This window comes from Marmota monax, unplaced genomic scaffold, assembly GCF_021218885.2.
Source record: "Marmota monax isolate L192 unplaced genomic scaffold, Marmota_monax_Labrador192_F-V1.1 WCK01_AAM20220418_F8-fsc00011, whole genome shotgun sequence".
NCBI lineage: Eukaryota > Metazoa > Chordata > Mammalia > Rodentia > Sciuridae > Marmota > Marmota monax.
The window spans coordinates 20,799,324-20,821,342 of NW_026693082.1; the positions used below are offsets into that span (position 1 = coordinate 20,799,324).

A 22,019-nucleotide genomic window follows, 5' to 3' on the forward strand; every position below is an offset into this window, starting at 1 on the left:
GTGCCCCATTTCTTAGAGGTTCTGCTACCTCAGCACTACCACATGGAGAACCAAGCCTCTAATACATGAACCTTTGGGGAACAAACCACATCCAAACCATAGAATACTCTTTCTTATTTCCTGTGCATTTTTTATGGCATATGAGCTTTCTTGACTTGTATAGACTTTTTTAGGAGGAATCCAACATAAAAGTGATAGTGAACTTGTGTCCCACTACTTCCTCTTGATAACTAGTTAATGATGATGGCTAGTCACCAAGAGATACTGCCTGAGTTTCTTATGCTTGTAAATATGGAGTCACACCTCTAGGCTACAGGAAACAATTCACAGTATTATAGGACCTAAGAATTCCTATAATTGTTGTGTAGCTAGAAGATGAGAGATAAGGAAGTGTCCTCTCATGCTGTGAAGATATATAGTAGGTTATTGGGGCCAAAAGATATTTTCTTGGCATCTCATAGAATATATCTGAGCGCATTTCCTTCCTTCCTTCCTTCCTTCCTTCCTTCCTTCCTTCCTTCCTTCCTTCCTTCCTTCCTTCCTCCCTCCCTCCCTCCCTCCCTCCCTCCCTCCCTTCCTTCCTTCCTTCCTTCCTTATTTCTTTATTTTCTTTCTCTCTGTCTCACCTCTCTCTCTCTCCCCTCACCCTTCTCCCCACCTTCATCAAAAGAAATTATTTGTTTAGGTATCTAGGAAGTTGAGGGTTAGCTTTGATTTGTTCTGATGTGGCTCTAACCAGGTTATTATAGGAATGATATCTCTCCACTGTTTCCATCTGTGCTGATTCTAGTCTCATCAAATTTATCTCCAAATGATGCCTTTGTTGGCGTTAGAATTGTACCTACTTTAGCAGTCCTCTTTGTATTGGGGCTCTCATTGATTGAGGAGTAGACAGTTCTTGGCTAAGCCAGTTCCATCATTGCTTTTCTGAATTATTGGCGTACAATTCAGCACCAAAGTGGAACCTCGGGTGGAGAGTACTTTACAATAAATTTTGGTTACAGATTAAAGAGCAGAATGTGATTATTAGGGCCAAAAGATATTTTCTTGGCACTCATTCTGCTCTTTAATCTGCAACCAAAATTATTGTAATGTACTCTCCACCTTACTTTCCTGCTTCCCTCTCCCCACATATTAAAAATTTTACATTAAAATGAGCTTCAGAGATACTTCCTTTGTCACATGTAGGCAAACATACATAATATTTTCTTCTCTCTCTGACTTTTACATCTCTCTATCTTCTATAATTATAATTCTCAAATCTTTATGTGTCTTTTCTCCACTTCTCTGCTTTGATTAGTATTTTTTTCATACTTCTCATTTCTGCTTATAATAAGCAACAGTTTTTCTGTTTTTTTCATGACTAATTAGCCATGAAAATCCCAAGAGTTGGGACTGACCCTAGAAACTTAGAAGTCAAACAAACCAATAAGAAAAACTAGTTAAATAATATTAATATCTTAACTTAGTTGTTATTTATACTTTCATCTCAGTAGTTTGAATTTATCCAGCACTTTTAAAAAGTTATTTAGGTTTGCTGCATTACCATAGTATTCATTTTACTCTAATTTTGTTTCATAAAAATAATTATGAATCATTTTTATCATACTTCAAATATTCACTTTATTCTAGTGTATCAATCAATTATTTATTACTGTGTTAAATTGTCTCAAAAGTTAGTCGTTTAAAACAGCCACCATTTATTTGCTTATGATTCTGTGGATGAATGATTTTACGTGGACTTAGCAGAGTATATTCTGCTGGTCCTTCTTGAGATAACTGTGTGTCTACAATTGACCTGACAGTTCAACCGTACCCAGATGATTCAAGGTGTCCTTACTCACATGTCTGGCATTTGGGGCACCTTATTTGTCCTCCATTTGACTTTTCATCCTCCAGTAGTCTAAATTTTGTTTTTGTGTACAATAATAGAGCATACCTGGAAAGCAAAAGCAGAATCTGTAAAGCTTCTTGGGTCCTCTCTAGATTTGTACAGTGTAACTTTTACCACATTCTTCTGTCATGTAGCAAGTCACTAGTCCTGCCCAGATTTAAAGAGTGAGGAAGTAGGCCACCAATTGATGGTGGAAGCTTTGGATAAGGACTTGCACAAGCTGAGGCCTGTGAGTTGTTACAGTACTCCTGGGACTGCCTTCTTCACTTGGTCACTCAAAAGAAGCTGTCCCAATGGATGTGCTGCAGCATCGTTCTCAACTTTTGACTGTAATGTTTATAAACAAACAATGTTGATAAAAAATAAGTAGTCCAAATGTAACAAAAATGTAAGAAAATACTGGAATAATTTAAGAACCAAGATGAATAAATCAGTATTTATTTTAAACTCAACTAAGGAAAAAGAAATGTAATGAATATATGAATTATTTACTTATTTAATTATTTACTTATCACCAAGAAAGTGATTTTAATTCAATGAAGGAAAAAGGAAGTTATTTTTTACAATGTACAAATAATATGCCTGGCACTGGGCTTATGACATAACTAATGCAGTTTAATGAGCTATTTTCTCCCTAACTTCAGATGACAAATTAAGGAACTTACTTAAGGCTGCATAATAAGTAATGTGGCTATAAATTGAACTCATAGCTTTTTTATTCCAAAACTAATACTAGATTTTCTTATCTGTTTTCCCTGCACAAAGTAATTTCTATATCATAAGAATGTAAAATTGGTTAATGTTTATATTAGAGGGTACATTAGTTTATTGATTTCACAAAACTGTATATTATCATTTTGCAGTATTTAAATATGGCAATTTTCACTTGAATGATTTTCCATGAATAATGAAAGAAAGAAATGTTGCCATGTATTTTAAATCTACAATTTGAAGTATTAGCAAATGAAATAATGAATCTTAATTAAAGATACCAAATACCCTTTGTATGATACAGCTTTGACAATATTGCTTTCCTATAATTATAAGTTATAGTAAAATATACTAATAAAAAACATAGTAAAGAAATCTTCACCCTTTAGAATTTTATAAGTTGTATTTGTTTGCCCAATTTAGGAAGCGCTATAGAAATGAAGGGAGTCCCAGTCCTCGGCAGTCACCTAAGCGTCGGCGTGAACATTCTCCTGACAGTGACACTTACAACAGTGGAGATGATAAAAGTGAGCACTTTTTGTTTTCTGTGTCTCTGTATTCGTACTCATTTACTATGAGACCATTCTTTGACACTGATTGGAACTGACAAGTTAAGATTTTTTAAAAAGTTTTCTGGATCTACTGCCTCTAAATATTTCCTTATGTGATTAAAGTATGTTTGAGAAGTATATCATTTATCATAATGGCATTGTCTTTTCCTACCATTTGTAGTTAAATCCAAATAGTAGGCTTTTGTCTGTCATTTGAAAAGTTTTCAGATGAAAAGTGAGAGATTGTCTAATTGTTATTTAAATGTATTGTGCAGTGTTTATTCACCTGGTGAATATGTGATTATTTTTCTCTTTTTGTATAGATGAAAAACACAGACTCTTGAGCCAGGTTGTACGACCTCAAGAATCTCGCTCTCTCAGCCCATCACATCTCCCTGAAGATAGGCAGAGTAGATGGAAAGAAGAAGATCGTAAACCAGAAAGAAAAGAGAGTTCAAGGCGCTATGAAGAGCAAGAACTCAAAGAGAAAGTTTCTTCTGTAGAAAAGCAGAGAGAACAGACAGAAATCTTGGAAAGCTCAAGAGCACGTACACAAGACATGATTGGCCACCACCAGTCTGAAGATCGAGACATATCTGATCGAGCTCATGAGGAAAATAAGAAAAAAGCAAAAGTTCAGAAGAAACCTATCAAGAAAAAGAAAGAGGATGATATTGGAATAGAGAGGAGTAACATTGAGACAACATCTGAAGATGGTCAAGTCTTCTCCCCTAAAAAAGGACAGAAGAAGAAAAATGTTGAAAAAAAACGTAAAAGATCCAAAGGTGATTCTGATATTTCTGATGAAGAAGCAGCCCAGCAAAATAAGAAGAAAAGAGGGCCACGAACTCCCCCTATGACAACCAAAGAGGATTTAGTTGAAATTTCCAACGATAAGGATGGTATGCTAGAGGATCCTCAGAAGAAAGAAGATACAGCCTTTAGTGACTGGTCTGATGAGGATGTGCCTGACCGTACAGAGGTGACAGAATCAGAGCATGCTGCCTCTGCTGCTACTCCTGGTAGTACCCCTTCTCCTCTATCTTCTCTTCTCCCTCCTCCACCTCCTTTGGCTAGTGCTAGTACAGCTGCCTCTGCTGCTCTTGCCTCTACTCCTATTACTGCTGCTACTGCCTCCTCCACCTCCATTTCCACCTCTGCGAACCCCACCAACACTACCAGTGCTACTTTTGCCAATGAAGAGTCACACAGAAAATGCCATAGGACACGAGTAGAAAAAGTAGAGGCACCTCATGTAACCATAGAAGATACACCACATCGAAAGCCAGTGGATCAAAAGAGGAGCAGCAGCCTTGGGAGTAATCGGAGTAATCGTAGTCACACCTCTGGCCGTCTGCGCTCTCCATCCAATGATTCTGCGCATAGAAGTGGGGATGACCAAGGTAGTCGAAAGAGAGTGCTGCATAGTGGTTCAAGAGATAGAGAAAAAACAAAAAGTCTAGAAATCACAGGAGAGAGAAAATCTAGGATTGACCAGTTAAAGCGTGGAGAGCCTAGCCGAAGTACTTCTTCAGGTAATAAAATTAAATTATGATCTAGTCATTGTTTCCTGTGTTAGTATATTTTATACAAATTATAATGCTAAAGTAATGCCTAGTTACTTTTTATACATGCTTTTTAATGTGATGGCTAATCTTTTTTTTAATTTTGTGGAACTTTGTGTGGGAGGAGGCTTATTCATCCCATTAAGAAATCATCATTTATTTTCATTATCCCTTTAAAGTCTCATCCATTATCACTTTAAGACCAATGTTATAATAGAGATACATTCAGTGCTATTAACAGTTTAATGTTAGGATTTTAATGATATGATTTGGTGAAAAGGCTCTCTACTCCAGTCCTATATCAACATTTGCAAATGTAACCTTCCTGCTATTCTTTCTATAGCCAGTACTGCTCTTTTTGCCTCAGAAAATAAGATAGGAGAGTAAAGAGAAGTCAAAGAATTAAATACATATTAATATCTAACCATTTTATGTACATATTTCAAGATATTTTTGTACTGGAAATAGACAAGGAAACCTTTTTTTTCTTTAGGTACTGGGGATTGAACCCAGGGCTGCTCTCCCACTGAGCTATATCCCCAGCTCTCTTTAATATTTTATTTTGAGACAAGGTATCACAAAGTTGCTGAAGTCTAGCCTTGAACTTGTAATCCTCCTGCCTCAGCCTTTTAAGTTGCTAGGAATGATTATAGGTGTGCACCACTGTACTCGGCTGACAAGGAAATTTTTTAAACATACTTTGATTAACCCCTTGAGAGAGAGAAATTTGTCCCTAAAATGAGTTCTTTGTATATGTATGTAGAGAAATGTGTATGTAGAACGTACAGAGTATATAGAACATTGAAAATATTGAGAAAATATATTGGCAAGTAAATTGTAACTTTAAAAGATTCTAAAATGAAGTAGTTTGTTTCTGTTTACTGTTAATTTTTGTATGTGGCATATTTATTATAGATCGCCAGGATTCAAGAAGCCATAGTTCAAGAAGAAGTTCTCCTGAGTCAGATCGGCAAGTCCATTCAAGATCTGGGTCTTTTGATAGCAGAGATAGGCTTCAAGAAAGAGATCGATATGAGCATGATAGAGAGAGGGAGAGAGAGAGGAGGGATACAAGGCCAAGAGAATGGGACCGAGAAGCAGATAAAGACTGGCCAAGGAACAGAGATCGAGATAGATTGCGGGAACGCGAGAGAGAGCGAGACAAAAGGAGAGACCTGGACAGGGAAAGAGAGAGACTAATTCCTGAATCTGTTGAAAGGGACAGAGATAGAGATAGAACTTTTGAGATTTCTTCTCAGATAGAGTCTGTGAAACGCAGTGAAGCAAAACTGGAGAGTGAACATGAAAGAGACCTGGAAGCCGCTTCCAGAGACACTCTAACTTTGGATAAAGAAAGAATGGATAAAGAACTGGGATCTGTGCAAGGATTTGAAGATATGAATAAAGCTGAGAGAACTGAGAGTGTGGAAGGTGAGTGCCTCACCCTTTTCTCTGTTAAAAACAGATTAGACATCTCATATGCTCCATTCCTTTTCCAATTTCATGTGAAGTAAATATTTTCTTTTGAAAGGCAAATTGATTTCATTAGAGAAAGTAGATTCATAAGGAAAATTCCTGTGATACTAAAATATGTCTTTCCCTCTAGTACAAATTTGGGTTAAAATAATCCTAATGAAATAAAAGAAATAGTTCTTGAAATAAAAAGTGAGTACTCTAGATAGGGCAGAGGGATGGGAGGGGAAGAGAGGGAGCAGGGGGTTAGCAATGATGGTGGAATGTGATGGACATCATTATTTAAAGTAAATGTATGAAGACATGAATTGGTGTCAACATACTTTATCTACAAACAGAGATATGAGAAATCATTCTCTATATGTGTAATAAGAATTATAATGCGTTCCACTGTCATGTATTTAAAAAACAAAATCAATTTTTAAAAAAAAGAGAGATCGAAGAATGAAATATTCAGTTCTGTTTATGCCCAACCATTGAAACATTGCTTAGGTACAATGTCCACAGATTTTGAAGAATAACCATCACATCCTTTTTCTTAAATGTTAAGAATAAAATAAAATCACAAAAATTGACATTTTAGTTCAAGAAGGATTCACATAACTATTAGAGGTTCCTCTTTTCTAGGGCAACTGAGAACAAATATATGAAATAATAAAACCTGCTAAAACTGCATTTAATGGCAGATCAACTGTAGAGCCCTCCTGGCATTCCTCAGTCCTAGAACAGGAATGCAGAGAAGTCAGCATGAACACTTTGGCCCAGTCTGAGCCAGTCTTGGCTCTGTGGAACCTCACTCTATACTGCCCCTATTCTTCATTCTTCACTACCACTTTGCTAGATAAACTGACTTTTATTATCAGGTTAAGGAGACTCCAGCTTCAATTGTAGGAGCGCAATTGCAGTGATTAGTTATATTCAGTAATGTAAAGAATCTGAGGTAGAGCTGGGCTCGGTGGTGCACTACTATAATCTCAGTGGCTCAGGAGGCTGAGGCAGGAGGATCTTGAGTTCAAAGCCAGCCTCAGCAACTTAGTGAGGCCCTAAGCAACTCAAGAGAGACCCTGTCTCTAAATAAAATACCAAAAAAGGGCTAGGGTTGTGGCTCAGTGGTTAAGCGCCCCTGGGTTCAATCCTTGGTACCAAAAAAAAAAAAAAAAAAGAATCTGAGGTAGAATTGTTTTGGTCAAGCCAAATTGGAGCTGGGGGAAAGGTAGAGATATATATATAAAACAGATGGCATACTGAGATATCTAATCAGATAACTAAGAGATACAAGGATCTACATTTATAAACTATAGGCCAAAAGCTATCATATGGCAGATACAAATAATAAAAAAAAATTACTGCTTATGTACTATCTCAGAATATTTGCCTACAATAAACTAGACAAATTGATTCATGCCTTTCCTTTCTGTATCCCTTTTTAGTACCTGTTCTTCCCATTTCCGGATAGACCTTTGCACTTACATCATCTCCTCCTTACTCAGACTTTCTCAGTTATTTTCTCTATGAAGCCACCTGTGCAAAAGGCACTTTCACATTCTTAACAGCACCTTGTTTGTACATCTTTTATAGTATTCCCCATACAGTATTGTAATTTTTTTTATGATTTTTCTCCCCATTGTACTGTACTCCTTTTTATCAATAGCTGATGAATGAAGATGTGTTGTGTCTGTACATGTATACCCCACATCTTACTTCTTGGTGAATTATAGCCTAGGTTAATAGGGATAATGGCCCCTCTGAGAATTCTCCTGAAATTTCTGCCTTCCTAAGACTCTCCATTTCTGGTATCAGTTTTTGAATCATTGTTCTAACATAACCTCCTATTTCCAAGCACTAAGATTATGATTTTTTTGTTTTTAATTTGTCGTGACAGCATTTGGCCTATAGTAAAATCCACGACTTTTAAAAACAGATTAGACATCTTATATGCTATCTGTTATACATATTTTTGTTCTATTTGACTTAAACATTTCTACTGGGTTTTTTTCATATTATGTTTTCATCTCAAGTTTAAGTATAAATAGCATCATATCATGAGCCGTGATTCTGATGTAGGCCCAACCTTGGGATATATTGAACTAATTATTATAATAGCTCTTGTGTGTCAGTGTCCTTCATTCCTAAAATGTTACCATTTTTTAGTTGCAACTACAGATAATACAGCATAGACATTTAGAGGTAAATCATCTGCTGTATGATATATGTGTTCACTTAAAGTAGGAAAATGAGTTGTATAAGCTTAAAAATTTAAAAATGCTGTTACATTTATGTTTAGATACATATTTATATGACCAATTATTAAAATGGGTTGTCTTAGAAATGAATTTGTGGGGATATGGGGAAATTTTTATAGAATTTAATAGAACAAAAAATTATCAGAATGACTAGAAACATTTTGTAGCCTCAAATTTTATTTGGTGCACATTCATACCCATGCACCATAGTGTTGCCATTCGAAAGTAAGGGTTTTAGATTCCATAAAGTATATAGATTGCCAGTAGAAACATTGGACATACTTAGTAATTTGGGGAGTAAACTTCTAACTAACTCACCAGGAGACAAAGTTTAGCATACATACTAGTTGAGAAAAGTAGAAATACCAACAAAAATATTTTTAAGTTATATTATAGCATTCTTCTAAAATTGCATTCATTAATTAGATGAAAATGTTGGGATAGGGAAGAGAATTAATGATTCTTCACATTTTTACCTCACTGCTAGAAAGTTCTTCTATCATGAACTAAGACTTAAGTTTAAAATATCTTTTTAAAGTAAATTTGCAACGAACCAGGCATGTGGTAGCACACACCTGTAACTCCAGCTACTCAAGAGACTGAGACAGGAGGATCTCAAGTTCAAGGCCAACCTGGGCAATTTTGTAAGAACTTGTCTCAAAATAAAAAGGGTTGGGAATGTAGCGCAGAGGCAGAATACTCCTGGTGCCTGGTGGTTCAATCTCTAGTTCTACCCCACCAAAAAAAAAAAGCAAGTTTTTTTTTTTTTTAATAATGAGTTTATTCAGCTAAAGAAATTATTACAGTCTTTTGAAGTTAGAAGATTTTTCTGATTGTGAAAGTTTTATTGTCAAAAATTAACACAATACACATAATCAATATTAGTGTATTAGTGGTATCTTTTTATTTTTGATATTTTAATTGTGACCTTATCTGATAATTGCTGTTCGTTTTGTGTTCTTAACTACTAAAATAAATTTAGTTAATTCAATTTTATTTTTTAGTTTGCTTTTGAAACTATGAAGTGTTTGACTAGTTTAAAAAGATAGCTTTCTGTTTAAAAAAATGCTTTTCACATTGTTACAGTGTGTACAGCCTTTACATTTTTGTTTGATTTAGGCATCCCTTCCCTTAAATACTTTTTTTAACATGAAATGAATTTGTGTATTAGCAGGAGATGATGAATCCAAGTTAGATGATGCACATTCATTAGGATCTGGTGCTGGAGAAGGATATGAGCCAATTAGTGATGATGAACTAGATGAAATTCTGGCAGGTGATGCAGAAAAGAGAGAGGACCAACAGGATGAAGAGAAGATGCCAGGTAATCATTTGCAGAGGTGGTATTTGAGCAGTCTTTTATAACTTCTTTCAGTTTTCTAAATTCAGTAATTATTATTTTTATTTATTGTACTTATACATTGCCAGAGCTTACTCAAGTAACTATCCCATGAAACAACATTCCTTGACATTATCATTCAGTTGTATCAATTTGTTTCTGAGTACTCCCAACCTTTTTTGTTTGTTTGTACAAAATTTTTATTTTTATTTTTTCTCTGCTCGTATTTCACAAATTTTCATACTAATGTGGAAGATATAATTATTATATTTGTCATTTGTTGGTATTAGATATTTCTAAATAGAACATTATTATATTTCTTCAGCTCTTTCTTCTTGATGGATTATTCACTCTCACTGTTAATAATAGTCACTGTCTGATTCTTAAAGAAATTTCATAATAAATTATTTCCTCTATAATGTATGTATGTGTGCATACAGGCAAACTAAATATGCTCCTAGATTTAATCCTTGATATGATTCTGGTACCAAGTTTCAAAATATCAGGCCTTATCTTAGTGAAATAATGGAGTTCTTTCATTGGTAATCTCTCATTTAATTTTTAAATGAGTTATTTTGTAGGGTTAGCTTACCTGTTTTCTTTTGGTGGAGAGTTTTAAGATTCTAAATATTCATTTTTATGAGAAAGCTGAAATTTTAAGAAAATGACTTTATTTATTTATGAGTTAAGGCTGTGCTTACTTGATTTATACAGTCATCCCTCCATATCCATAGGAGATTGACATCATGAGCTGCACACAAAATCTGCAGATGCTCAATTCTCTTATATAAAATGGCTCAGTATTTGCATGTAATGTATCCACGTCCTCCTGTATGCTTTAAAACATCTCTAGATTACTTCTGATACCTACTAAAATGTAAATGTGTTATAGTTTGTTGCTAGACTGTATTGTATAGGGAATAATTATAAGGAAATAAAAGGCTGTACATGTTCAATTCAGACTTTTCTGTAAATATATATTTTTTTATCTATAGTTAGTTGAATCCATAGATGGTTACCAAGGAGCAAATCTATTTCTCTGTAGTTAAGGCTTCTTTATTTTTTGATGTAAAGAAAAGTATTATTTAATTTTTTTACAGATCCATTAGATGTGATAGATGTGGATTGGTCTGGTCTTATGCCAAAACATCCAAAAGAACCACGAGAACCTGGGGCTGCACTCTTAAAATTCACACCTGGAGCTGTTATGCTAAGAGTTGGAATTTCTAAAAAGCTGGCAGGTTCTGAGCTCTTTACCAAAGTCAAAGAAACATGTCAGAGACTTTTAGAAAAACCCAAAGGTAATTCCATTTACTTTAACTATGTAATGTCTGTTGAAACTATTAGGATGCTGTTGAAAAGAATTCTGTTTAGTTGTCATGTAGTACTCACACTATAGGAACTTCTTTGTTGGTTTTTGTTTTTTGGAGCAATCATTTATATTCATTAATTTAATCTTCATGGTCAAAATTCCTTAAATTTTTTTGAGGAAAATTTAATTCTACAGAGAAGTTGCAAAAGTTGTAAAATAAACTTTCTGTATCAAAGTTTACTAGAGGGCTTACTTAATGGTGACTTAAGTAAGACCTGAAACTATGAACTGTTTGTAAGAGGAGGGTTTGATTGTTGCTTAACAATCAGACCTCTCCTAATTTTTGCTGCTGTGATGGTGGTGTTACAGAGCTGAGGCCTTCCGAGAAACTGAGGCAGTGTAAAGACCTACTTTCAAGCCCCTACTCTTGTGATCTAGTCAGAAAGATTTCAGAAATGTTGCTTAGAGTAATAGGAATGAATTTACTAAAGGGAAAAGGGGGAAAGTTTATTGACAGGAAAAGAGGAGAAGAGGACACTCTTAAGAGAGAGAGTGGGTCCTCTCAGAGAGGGACAATGTGCCTCTCCTGCACTCCAGTTTTTTTTTTTTTTTTAAGATAGAAGAGAGAGAGAATTTTTTAATATTTATTTTTCAGTTTTCGGTGGACACAATATCTTTATTTTTATGTGGTGCTGAGGATCGAACCCAGCGCCCCACGCATGCCAGGCAAGCGCGTTACTGCTTGAGCCACATCCCCAGCCCCCCTGCACTCCAGTTTTGTTGGGGACCCCAGGGAAGTTTCCAGAGAGCCTTGCGCAGGTCCACCTCTTAACTTTTGACTGACAGCAGGGTGACATCATACTTTCAAGTCTCCACTGTCATGGCAGCTCTAGGTCACTTTGGCCCATGCTAAGCAGTTCTAATTGGATTCTTAACCATACATTCTTACAGATTTTATGGTTAGGAGGAGCTATCCTTATCTCCTAGAGTTTCAGGATCTGGTCACAAAAGTCTCCTTCAGGGTAACATGGATTCCTCTTATCCACATTATTTTGGTTCTGCATTTCTCCTGCAGTGAACAGGTAGTTTGCTGTGGAATGTGACATAGCCTGTCCACTGAGGCCATGCAGGGCTACAGGTAAATTGCTTCGTGAAACAGAAAGCATATAAGGGTCAGCAACAGTGGTCCCAATTTATAAAATGATTTTCTTAACCTTGTGTTCCTACCATTTATGTTTGTCTGTTCCCTAACAGTGATACTAGAGAACTGATAAAGGATGCTGAATGTGTATTTCATGTGGAATGTGACTTAGTTTTGTTCATTACCATATCAGTGTCTAATTTTCTCTTTATATACTACTTTATACTACTTATGCATTGCATATACCTATGCCTGTCACATAAAAAATACCCAGTACCTGTTTGCAAAATAATTGATACCCATGTTTGTATTCATTTCATCTATTTCAGTGCCCCAACACTGAAGAGAGTATATCTTCATGCCATATATAATTTTAAAAACTGAGATAAAACAGAAACAAACTTAGGTTTAAAGCAGAAAACTGAACATGGGTGCTAAAATTGAACTTGCTTTCATCTAGATTTACTAATTGCAATATGGTTAAATTCTTCTCAGTTAATCTTTCCCAATTATTTTGCACCCTTTGTTTTACCTTTAGTTTAGTCTGTGTTTAGTTTGTCAAAACCATGAACAGACTGGAAGTTTAACTATGTTATACTCTAAAGAAGTTTACAGGAAAGCCAGCTTTAGCCACTTAGCTAAGAAGGCTCTAAGCAACTTAAAGAGACTCTTTCTCAAAATTAAAAGTGGGCTGAGGCTATGGCTCAGTGGATAATCACCCCTCCATTCAATCCCCCCCCCAAAAAAGTGTACCGGTTTCCTAGTCTTTTACATATGTAAAAGAAAGTGTTTTTCATCTTGTTGTCTGAAAACAGAATAAGGATAGCAAGGATGCCAGTAAAATCTGTCCTACTCGGCTGGGTTTTAGCTCAGTGGTAGATCACTTGCCTACCATGTGTGAGGCACTGGGTTCAATTTTCGGCACAATAAATAAATAAGTAGTCCATTAGCAACAACAAAAAAATTTTTAAAAACATCTGTCCCACTAGGCAGTTTTCAAAAAAGAATGTGGGCTCAATGCAGATTTCATTTGTTTGTGATTATAGTAGAATGGAGAATATTTGTGTGTGTGTGTGTGTGTGTGTGGTGTATGTGTCTGTGTCCAAATGCCTGTGGGTACTGTGTGTGTGTGTAAGAGAGAGAGAGAGAGACAGAGAGACAGAGAGAGAGAGAATGAGTCATCTGAGGAATCCCTTATTTTTCTCTTAAAGTATCTTGGCCCAACTATGGAGATTCTGATTCTGTAGGTCTAATAAGTATATTACTAAAAAAAATTCTCAAGTGATTCAAGTAGACATCAGAGTGTGGGAACCAGTTTTGAGTTAGTTTATATTTATTTATACTTATATACCTATCAACTAGGTACAAATCTCTTAACTGTGTTGCATGAAGGTAGTTTCTTGTTAATTTTCTAATTTCATTGCTTATATTTTGTATTTCAGAAAATTCAAATGAACTGTGTAATGCAGCTTCTTTCATTCTGTATTAAATTTATCCTATTTGGTTTTACCTTAATGCTATTTACTGCTTTCTTTTGTGGAGTCTAATAGCAACCTGTTTGATCATGTCTTAGGAATAGAGGCAGTACCTAATGCTTTTGTAATAATTCTTGGCTACTCTTTTATTTTGATTACTGACTGGTTCTGTTTTGTTATTTTTACTTCCTTTTGTCTTCCTTTACTTCCCTTTTAATACAATAAATTTTTATCAAATATTTTTTTGATTCTGCTTTTTGTTAAGTGTTTTCTCCCTCCCTTGTATGTTGTGACTTAAAATTGTCTTTTTACTAATTTAATACATTGTCTCAAGTTTTTGTAGTAACTTAGAGGTAGTCTAACATCTAATCATTTTCTGTCAGCTGATTTCTTAGAAGTCACATCTTGAATATTATTACATTTGAATCTTGCTATTATACAGTGCTGAAATCTATAATTTTAAGTTGTAGTTGATGGAAGGCAACATACTGAGTTTTATTTCAGTAATTCTGAACTTGAACTTTTCTTCTCAGTCATAGTCAGTAATCAGTGTCTACATTCTCCTCCCCATGTTTGCTTTTATCTTAAGCAAATTTAAAGCAGCTATCAGAATATTTATTTTTGTTTAAGTCAGCCACATACTATATGTTGAAGGTTCTTTGCAGAGAATATGTTGCCTTTGATATAAAATAATTTTCACCAATGTTGCTAACTTTGATAAGTCATAGACTCAAACTTAAGCCAATGATAACACTTTCCTACTGTAGGAAAATTTAATGCATGTTTATCTGTATTGAAAGATGCAGACAATCTTTTTGAGCATGAATTGGGGGCTCTCAACATGGCTGCATTACTACGAAAAGAAGAAAGAGCAAGTCTTCTTAGTGATCTTGGTCCGTGTTGTAAAGCACTGTGCTTCAGACGGGATTCAGCAATCCGAAAGCAGCTTGTTAAAAATGAAAAGGTACTATTATTTCCTTGGAAAAAATACAAAGTAAATAGTATAAATGTCATATTTTTCATTTGATTAATTTAAAATGAGAATGCAGTCTCAAGTATTGTTATAAGTTTGATGTCCTAGTCTTTTACACGTGTAAAGAAAGAATTCTTCCAAAATGTATAGTACTTTTACTTTAATAACAACTGATTAGTGGTTGTTTTGAAAAATAATTATTTGTTGTTCAAAATTTCATGCATAAAAATGTTGAAGATATTCTTTGAATAAATATTTTGCATAAGTGAAAAGCTTTGTTAGAGAAGCAGACATATTAGAAATTTTTTCAAATGGAATATCAAAAAACAAAAATTCCCAGATAAAGAGAGGTGAGGATATTTATAGGAAGAGTGCCTATGAAATTGTTGAGTTGGAAGAGAAGGAAATAAATGGAAGTTATTAAGTTTAAGCATTTGCTTCGGAAGAATTAAGAATTGAAAAGTAAGAAAAATAAAGTAAGTTTAGATATAGAAGGGAATTGAAAACATCTTGGGCTTTTTAAAGTTAATAAACTGGCCCAATAAAATCCTTCACTTATCAAATAAATAAATAATAAACTGGGAGTTTTATTTTGGATGTGGATGTGGTAGGCATGAATAGTATGATAAAGAAGCTAATCTTAAAAAGTTAGAAAAATATTAATAACTTTGTGCTGTTGGTAAAACAGATTATCTTGGATGTATACCATTACTAAAGAAAAGGCTCTTTGATTCAAGAAAAATACTCAGGTTTTTTGGGAATGATCTAATTTATGAAAACAAGATAATTATCTGAAAACAGATAATGCAGAATAATAGGCTTTTAAAAAATCAAGTTGAGACTGTATAATTACCAAGTCTTCTCCACTTAAAGGCTACTTCAAAATTACGTTTGATAATTGTTTTAATCATTCTCTGTTGCCCCTCCCACTTAAATAATGCAATTTATGTCTCCTTATTCTTTTGCCTGGATGCCCATCTCTCTCTGCAGCCTTTCTCAACTGAACATTTCTCTGAGAGAATTAGGCTTCCCATGCCGTAAACATGTGTGGAATGAATCACTTTTTATATTACACACCTAAAATGATAACCAGTTACCACCATCTTCACTATTAAATTGAGAACTATTCTTCACATCATTTGCTTTTGGGTTCAGATAAGGAATGTCAATTGAGAAAGACAGTATGGTTTACAATCTCATTAGAATCCTACTGCTTTTGGGGGGGTGGGTGGGTACATGGGATTGAATCCAGGGGTGCCTAACCACTGAGCAACATCCTCAGCCCTTTTTGTATATTTTATTTAGAAACAGGGTCTCGCTGAATTGCTTAAGGCCTTGCTAAGTAGCTGAATCTGGCTTTGAACTTGCAATCCTCCTGCCTTAGCCTCCCGAGCTCCGGGGATTACAGGTGTGCTCCATGTGCTGCCGTCTTTTTATAAAAAGTATTTTATAACATTTGTTAGTTCTTCTAACATGCCATGGTTCTTGTCAAAAATTGTAATAACCAAAAATACCTCTGCAAATTTCTCATGAAAAACTTTTGTTCAGAACCTTATAATCCTTCAGTATAAGGCACAAGACAGTTAACATTTGACACATTATAAAAAGTTTCAATGGCACATTATAAATGTCTTCAATGATCCATCTAAAGAAGATATTGCAGATTTTCACATTATTCAGTGTTAAAAATATCAGTACAAAAGCTAAAAGAAAGAGAGATAGCTAAAAAAAAATTATTACAGGTTCTAGAGAGCCTTATTCAAAATGCTAACAAAAACCTTTAGGTTCTATGATTATGAAAAAAAAATACATAACAGGACCATTTATCAGGGTAAGTAGTAGTCTCTTGTAAGATGACAAATAGTGTAAAAACTATTGACCCATATATTGGTATCATTTCTTTTTAGAAAAATGAATTTTAAAGCTTCTTATTTATAGTGTATCCTGGGAGAAATAGGTGAAAGATACAAAGAGAGCACATTAATTTGTTACCTAGACTGACAAGGCAAAAAAGAAAATACAAATGATTAGTATCATAAATGGAAACAGGGATATCACTACAGATCCCACAGAGCAAGCAGAGGGAGTTTGAGTGATAAAACTTTTCTATCCTGATTGTCATCATGGTTACATGAATCTCAGTTACTTGGGAGGCTGAGACAAAAGGATAATTAGGTGATAATTATGATTAAATGTATGCACATAAATGTGCATAAAAGAAATGGATTGCGTTCTATAAGGCCACAAACTACCGAAAGTTACTCAAGAAGTAATAGATAACCAGAGTAGTCTTTTTAAGTTGAATTTGTAGCTAAAATCTATACCTAACATAATAGTTAATGGTAAAGATTGTATTCAGTTCAATAGGGCAAGAAAAAGAAAGAGCATACAGATTGGAAAGGAATAAATAAGGCTGTTTGTATTAGTAGATATAACATGATTAGCTATGTAAAAAATTTCAAGGAATTTACAGAAAAAAATCCTAGAACCAATAAATAGAGTTTAAGAATGTCACAGAAAACAAAGTCATTTATTGTACAAAAACAATTATAGCAATGAACACCTAGGCACCAAAATGTTAAAAACAATTCATTTTATGGCTCTCAAAAAATGAACTACTTGGGTATAAATATAATAAAACACATTCAGGATCTATGTTCCAAAAACTATAAAACTCTGATTTAAAAAGTCAGTGAAGACCTGGAGAAACATCATGTTCATGGATTGTAAGCTCAATATTGTTAAGATTATTGTTCTCACCCAAATTGAACTGTAGATTTAACACAACTCCAGTAAAAATCCAAGTAGAGCAGACAAGCTGATTCTAAAGTTTACATGAGAAGTTAAAGTTAATAGCCAAAATAATTTTTCCAAAGAAGAATAAAATCAGAGGATTTGAACTACTCATTTTCAAGACTTATTATATAAAACTATAGTACTTCTCCATGTATGTACAATGTCAAAATACACTCTACCGTCAATGTCAAATGATTGGACATTTCACCAAAGAGGACATATGGAGAGCTGTTAAGCTCATGAAAAGATGTTTAACATCTTTAAATGTAAATTTAATACATGACCTAGAAATTCCATCACTAGGTATTTGTCTTAGGTGAAAACTTAGTTTTATATAAAAACCTATACATAAAAGTAAATAGCAGCTATATTCATAATCTCTAAAAACTGAAACCAACTCCAGTGTTTTTCAACTGGATAATAGATGAACTATGTCATAATTCATACAATAAGTTTACTAATTGTCACCAAAAAGTATCACACTATTAATACGGTTAACAAATGGATGAATCTCAAAGATATTATGCCGAGGAAAGGAGCTAATCTCTAAAGGTTATAAACTGTATTCATATAATAGTCTAGAAAAGGCTGTTTATAGAGGATATATCAGTGGTTGTCAGAGGTTAGAGCTGGAAAAAGTGTATGAATATGGGGCTGGGACTGTGGCTTAGCAGTAGTGCACTTGCCTAGCTTGTGTAACACACCAGGCTCAATTCTCTGCACCACATATAAATGATAAAAACATTAATTTTTTTAAAAAGTATATGAATACAAAAGGGCAAGCAACAGAGGGAGTTTGAGTGAAAACTTTTCTATCCTGATTGTCATCATGGTTACTCCACATACGTCAGCCTTGTAGAACTAACATAAAAGGTTAATTTTACTGTATCACAACTTACAAAATAAAATGTTTTATAAAAAGAATATAGGTGTGTGAGGTGCCACTGTGTGTGCTTGTAATCCCAGTTACTTGGGAGGCTGAGACAAGAGGATCACAAGTTCAAGGCTAGCCTGAACAATTTAGCAAGACCCTGTCTCCTCATAAAATTTAAGAAAAGGGCTGAGGATGTGGCTCAATGGTAGAACACTTGCCTAGCATGCACAAGGCGAGGCAATCCTCAGTAACATACACAGACACCTACACAAGGAATACAAATGTGAGCCAGGAACCATTATAATTTATATTTGAGGATCCTAGAAAAGAAGAGGAATAGCAGCATGCTGGTAGTATTTAGATCTTACCATTATTTCATTATGCACATAGTTAGGGATGACATAACAAAATTTTGTGACAATAACTTTAAAAAATGCTAATGTTACTTTAGGTTACAATAATATATACATTTTAGAGTGTGGTAGTACCTCATACATTTCATGACCAACTGTCTTTTAAAGAATTATTCAGCTCGGGAGCCCAGAAAAACAAAAGGAAGAAAGCCATAATTCTTCTCTTCTTTGAATTTAAGTTTTGTCAAATAAAAATAAGATTGAATTAGGGTATAACTTCATAGAAGAGATTTTATTCATTGCATGAAGAAGATAATTCCATTCAATAATAGAATTTTTAGTGTATATTTTTTCTTTTTCTGTCATTAGAAATGACTGAGTAAAAACTGGTTGGTTACTTGTAAGGAACTGTTGAGGATTTCTACATTAAACAAGAGATAAAACTAAGTGCTCTCTGAAGCTTTTTTTCTTTTCTAGGATTCATTGAGTCTGAAACATTTGTAATTTTGCTTTTTAATCCAGTAAAGTTATTTAATATCCACTCAAAATTAAATATATTATAACTTTGGTATTTTTGGTACAGGTTAACCTATGTATCCTTTCTATTATCAACTAGTAATGTACATTTTTTTTTCCCATTATTTGTTTTTGTTTTCTCCAAATAGGGTACTGTAAAACAAGCTTACACGAATGATCCAATGGTAGACAATGAATTATTACGATTGAGTCTTCGGTTATTTAAGCGGAAGACTATTTGCCATGCTCCAGGACATGAAAAGACTGAAGATAATAAACTATCACAGTCCAATATCCAACAGGAACTGTGTGTGTCTTAAGACTGAACTTCAGTATGACATTTGGTACTATCTTCCTTCAGCAGTACATATTCTTTTTTCAAAGTTCTTTGGTTTGACAAACATTATTAGTGACAAAGGCAGAAAAGATTTATCAGCCATGAAGTAAAGAAGAACTTTGACCTTTAGAGACACTAGTTTTGGCTAACTTAAGATTTTACATTAATTTTTATACAGTACTTGATACTCATGCAGAATAATGTGAAAGCGTCTAGATTTAGTAGTCTGTACCTTTTGTTAAAATCGAAGATTTTGGAAAATGGTCGTCACTGGTCTTCCAGCTTATGAATATTTTTTATGAAATGGAACCACTGATTTATATTCTGGATCATCTATACAGAAACTATGATTTTATCAGAAACAATGTTCATCAAAGTAATTGCACACATTGTGCAACACCATGTCGTACAGAACATTTGAAAGGGAATGCTGGTCTAGCATAGTGTGTTTATAGACAAATCTCTAGCAGGAGGAGGAAGCCAATTTTTTTTTCCTTTTAAAAGTTCTAGAAAAATTACTTCATGGGTCTTTGATTTTTTTTAATATGTGTGCATTGTTTGAGTGTATATTGGGTGTCCTTGTATTCTGAATGTTTTTTGTTGTTGTTCGTTTTCAGAGACTGTGTATTATTTTTATTTTTAATAAATGTACCTTACCTTTTCTTGTTATAGATTTACTTTGCTCTTCATTAATCTTATTCCTAATGTTTTAAACATTTATCATTAACATTACAACTTTGTGCTTCAAATATTTTTCTGCTTGTGTCATTATTGGACAATTGGGCATAGTATGATAAGGTTTGAGGATGTACTTCAAATATTGCTAGTACTCCTTGAAGCAAAGAGTAGTTCATAGGCTTAAAAAACAACCATTATATTCTTCAATACTATAAGCTTTAACCCATTATGTCCCATCATCATTTATACTGGACACTTATAAAAACCTATAAAATCTTATAGGATATGTATAAAATAGAGCAATGTAAGTTTTTATAGGCATTCGATATATAGGATGATGAGACATAGTGGGTTAATGATGTTAAACTGCCTCTATACTATGTAAAATGGATTTACTTTTTTTAAAACTACAGCATACCTTCTTTGTTCTCTGTACAAGCTTAACTCATGAAGTGGAATCTTAAAAGGATTTGAAATGAATTGGAAGCAGCAAAATTTGTAGGCAGACAGTAGTAATAGTAATAATGATAATAAAGGAAACCAATATAAAGTTTTAATTTGATCATGTCCTTTCACAGATTTTTGTCAGAACTGTAAGCCCATATTACCTGTCTGAGTAGTTTTTGTATCCTCTATAAAAGTTATGTAATGATACCAGTGTGAACTTTTTGTTCATTTCATGTTCAAGAAACACTTATTAACAGCTAATTTATACAAGGTGCCCAACAAAGGAAATAATCTTATTTTTAAGTGACTTTGAAAGCATTTTAAAATATATATATATATATATATATATATATATATATATATATATATATATATATATATATATATATATATTTTTAGGTGTAGACGGACACAACACAATGCCTTTATTTTTTATGTGGTGTTGAGAATCAAACCCGGGTCCCACCCGTGCTAGTGAGCGCTCTACCGCTGAGCCACGATCCCAGCCCTGAAAGCATGTTTAAGAAAATTACGAACAGAGAAGGAAAAACATTATTTTCCTGGTTTCCTTTTCCTTTACGAAATGTTTTAAATAAAGAAAATTAAGACCCTGAAGAATGAATGCCCTATAGGAAACCACTTCCTGATTATAGTATATAATATTGTTTTCTGTAGCATAAAGAGTTGAAGTTCTTAAAAATATTTAAAGTCCTAAACTTTCCCAGAATTGTGGAATATGACACAAATAATGGGTTTTCCACTTACTCACTAGCTTTGGGAATATTTCAAAAATTATTTTGAATGAAAATTGTGTAGTTAATCTGCAGTTAAGTCTGTTGCTTTTTTGTTTTGAATTTTTGTTATATTCCAAGAGAAAATTTTAAAACTATTCATTGTTCATTTGGGCACAGAATTTAGAGCTTCATGTTCCCAGTGAAAATGTAGTATTAAGTCTTAACATTTTTTTTTAAATTCAACCATTCTCAGTATTGCTAACCATATATCTATAAAGCTTTTCTAAAGCAAATCTTTTTATAGGATTTCTCATAAAAAATTCTTGGATCATAATTAAAGTTTCAATTAAACCTGTGTTCCTGAAAACATCTTCCAGTCTATAAATTATTTGCTAGTACACTTAAATGTTTTTCCGTCTCATAAGTGATAAATCAGATTTGTCCATTTGCCATAATTGAACAACTGGATTCAAGCTACTAGTTATCTAAAGAAGGAGCAAAAGTATGTTTGATACAAGTGGGAGTTAACACACAGATGATTGAGCCAGCTGTTTGATCATTCTTTTAGTAAAGGGTTGTACTGTCTGACAGTAGCTAACTTTATTTC

General features: G+C 33.9%; 1 protein-coding gene across 5 annotated transcripts in view; it reads left to right on the forward strand.

Annotated features, from left to right (window-relative positions):
- Positions 1-20,224, forward strand: part of Zc3h13 (zinc finger CCCH-type containing 13) — a 79,473-nt gene extending 59,249 nt beyond the window's left edge. For 3 of the 5 annotated variants that reach the window (XM_058582580.1, XM_058582582.1, XM_058582583.1), the window contains 7 exons: positions 3,029-3,132; positions 3,480-4,691; positions 5,637-6,152; positions 9,609-9,761; positions 10,877-11,077; positions 14,505-14,668; positions 19,366-20,224. In XM_058582580.1, coding sequence (XP_058438563.1) covers positions 3,029-3,132; positions 3,480-4,691; positions 5,637-6,152; positions 9,609-9,761; positions 10,877-11,077; positions 14,505-14,668; positions 19,366-19,536 — 2,521 coding nt within the window. In that variant the 3' untranslated portion in view covers positions 19,537-20,224. The remainder of the gene's footprint in view (positions 1-3,028; positions 3,133-3,479; positions 4,692-5,636; positions 6,153-9,608; positions 9,762-10,876; positions 11,078-14,504; positions 14,669-19,365) is intronic. The other 2 variants (XM_058582581.1, XM_046454109.2) reach the window with 1 other exon arrangement.
- The last annotated feature ends 1,795 nt before the right edge of the window (positions 20,225-22,019 follow it).